At 45.5% G+C, this 3,263-nt stretch overlaps 1 protein-coding gene across 2 annotated transcripts in view; it reads left to right on the top strand.

Moving 5' to 3' along the window:
- LOC103747775 (AFG1-like ATPase) overlaps positions 1–3,263 on the top strand; it is a 167,351-nt gene that overhangs the window by 62,533 nt on the left and 101,555 nt on the right. For both annotated transcript variants that reach the window (XM_008850318.1, XM_008850319.2), the window contains exon 2: positions 920–1,143. In XM_008850318.1, coding sequence (XP_008848540.1) covers positions 920–1,143 — 224 coding nt within the window. The remainder of the gene's footprint in view (positions 1–919; positions 1,144–3,263) is intronic.

Raw genomic sequence — 3,263 nt, forward strand, 5'->3', positions numbered from 1 at the left:
ATCTGGGAGGTGAGGGTGGGGCCAGGTCCAGAAGCAGTGCTCCTAGGGCCCAGGGAAGGCACTAAGTTGGTCTGGGTGAAAAAGATCAGGAAGCAGTATTGGTTCCCCAGGTGTCTGGGGACCCAAGACTAGGAATGGTGCAGGGTCCAAACTAGGAGTAGAGAACAGTGGGGGAGATGGAAGGGTGAATGTGGCTGGGTGAGTCAAGGCACGGAGGGCTGCGCTATAGACTTATCCCAAGAGGCCTGAGGATAGGAGTGCAGGCTAGGAGAGTTAGCCTGTGGGACAGGTCCCAGGGTGCAGAGAGAGTTGAGGGCAGGGCCTGGTCCAGAAGCGGTGCTCCTGGGGCCCAAGAAAGGCACTAAGTTGGTCTGGGTGGAAAGGATATGGAAGCAGCATTGGTTCCCCAGGTGTCTGGGGCCCCACGACTAGGAATGGCGCAGGGCCCAAACTAGGAGTAGAGAACAGCGGGGGAGATGGAAGGGTGAATGTGGCTGGGTGAGTCAAGGCGCGGAGGGCTGCGCTATGGACTTACCCCAAGAGGCCTGAGGATAGGAGTGCATGTTGTTGGTTTTTTTTTTGAGACAGGTCTCCCTGTAGCCCCAGCTGGCCTATGTAGACCAGGCTGGCCTGGATCTCACAGAGGTTTGCCTGCCTCTGTCTCCCAAGTACTGGGATTAAAGGAGTGCACCACTAAGCCCAGCTAATTTTAAAAATCTTTTAAGAAGTCTAAATTGGGTGTGATGATTCATACCTATGGTTCCCTTGGTGTATTTGGAAGGAAAAAGCAGGAGGATTAGGAGTTCAAGGTCATTCTCAGCTATGGAAGAGTTCAAGACCAGCTTGGGCAGCATGAGACCCAATATAAATCAATAAAATAAATAAATAAGTTTACTGTTTTGTATACTTTTGTTTATAGCCTATACAGTTCAGACATCCAAGAATGTGAGGCCAACAGCAGCTTCTGAGGCCCATTCAAAAGCTTTGGCTGTTTGTCAGGGACCTCTGGACCACTATGACTTTCTGATCAAAGCTCAAGAGTTGAAGGATGATGAACATCAACGAAGAGTCATACAGTGTTTGCAGAAATTACAGGAGGACTTGAAAGGATACCATCTAGAGGAAGAAGGCCTTTTTTCAAAGGTAAGTTTGTCGTGATATTGAAGATGAAACAATTAAAGGTGTGAGCATTTTCTAAATGGATTCTGTCCTGCGGGGCTGAAGCGACTGTCAGTCATGAAACAATTTGAGAATTTTCCACCAGTTTCATTAAACAAGCTCTCCTGGCCCCCAATTCCTGCCCTTTTGTTGTTCTATAACATCCTTTTACCTTCATGGATTCAAAGAGCTTCATAATTCGGTTATTAAATAATGTAGCCTCAAGCTGTGCCTGGTGGTGCACACCTTTAATCTCAGCACTCAGGAGGCCGAGGCAGGCAGATCTCTGTGAGTTCAAGGGCAACCTGGTCTACACAGTGAGTTCCAAGCCAGCTGGGGCTATAGGAAAACTGTGTCTCAAAAAGGCATTAAAAAAAAAAATTGTAGCCTCATCTAAATGAGGCTTCTATGGGATTCCCAGCTTTCTCTTTCCTTGGGCTTCCTGCTGTGAAAAGAGGTGAAGGGGAGGGGAGTCCTTCTCCTTTTCTTCTCTTTGCTTGCTTGACTTCTCTGGGATCAGAATGAAAAGGATGAAAGATTCAAGTGAACAGCAGACTTAGGTGCCTTTTAGCCATAGGTGCTGACCACCAGCTCTTTGTTAAGGGGTACATTGGTAAGTTCCTCAAGACCCTCCTTGGGATTGTCACAGCCTTCCATTCTTTGACTGCCTTCTTGTGACTTGGGAAATACCTCCCACCCATGCCTTGTGCTGGTACCTCCTTTTCCTTGCACTCAGCCTTTTTGGGCAGGTCCTTTCAGGACAGCTCTCCCTGGATCACCTTTATGTGTACAGTCAAAACCATAGGAAGTAAGATTTTGTTTCTTCAACCCCTACAGCATGGAGAGTTTTAGTCAGCCTCTCGCCCGTGGACTTCTGCAGTCAAGAAGTACCTATCAGATTGATTTTCTCCAGTACACTCTCATATTTCTAAGGATGCATGTCAGGCTTATCCACATGCTCTTCCATACTCTCCTTTGGTAGCTACCTGTGGATTTTTTCATTTACCTGGGAAGGGAGATGCCATCTCTTCTTATACTCAGTCCTAACCTTTGGATGCTTCTCTTTTAGACACCCACCCCTGTATTCAGTCAGCATGAGGGAGGGCCACAATACTTCTTACCCTGCTAACTTGTCTACCTTCATTCTTTTTAGTTCCTCTTTGGGGTTAAAGCTGATTTTCCCTTTTTAATTAATTAATTAATTAAATAAGAGACAGAGTCCTGCTATGCAGACCAGAATAACCTCAAAACTCTTATAGATTTGGGGGCAGGGAAGATTAAACCCAGGTCTGTGCACATGCTAGAAAGGCACTCTAACCACTGAGCTATGTCCCCAGGCATGCACCATCATGCCAGGGTTGATGATGTTTTTCTTTTAAAATAATGAATGTGACTAGTGCCTCTCTTTGGTGGTATATGGAGAAATTGCCTCTTCTTTCTCTAAGCTTTAAACTTTTGCTAAAATTCTATCCCAATAGGAAACCTCATTCCTTATCCCATGGTGGAAGCCAGCATCATCAGTGGAATCATCTTTAGTAGTAATAAAAGTTGTAAAATGGTTGAACTTGAAAAATAAGTTTTTCCTCAACTGACTGATCACAACTCTCCTTCTTCCCCTAACCTAAACATTTGTTATTGCTGTTGTTGTAAGGTCTTTAGGAGAAAGGCACTGTGCAATATATGTTAGTTAATAGTTTGTTTAAAGCTCTGAAGAGGGGCTAGAGAGACGGCTCAATGGGTAAGAGCATGTACTGCTCTTTCTTTTTTGTTTTTTGTGCTACTTATTTATTTATTTATTTATTATTTTTGAGACAGGATCTCCCTGTAGCCCCAACTGGCCTGGAACTCAATATGTAAACCAGGCTGGCTTTGAACTCACAGAGATCCGCCTGCCTCTGCCTCCCAAGTGCTGGGATCAAAGGCATGCACCACCAAGCCCAGCTTTCATACATGCATTTTTAAAAAAAAAAATCTTCAAAATAAAGAAACCCCCTCTGCTTCCCTAGGCCTGCACGACCCACAGGCCTCTCTCTGACCCACAGGCCTCTCTCTGGAGGATCCAGACCTTAGGAGAAAGCCTGAGAGCATCTGATCCTTATCTGACT

This window comes from Nannospalax galili, unplaced genomic scaffold, assembly GCF_000622305.1.
Source record: "Nannospalax galili isolate Female #2095 unplaced genomic scaffold, S.galili_v1.0 scaffold324, whole genome shotgun sequence".
NCBI lineage: Eukaryota > Metazoa > Chordata > Mammalia > Rodentia > Spalacidae > Nannospalax > Nannospalax galili.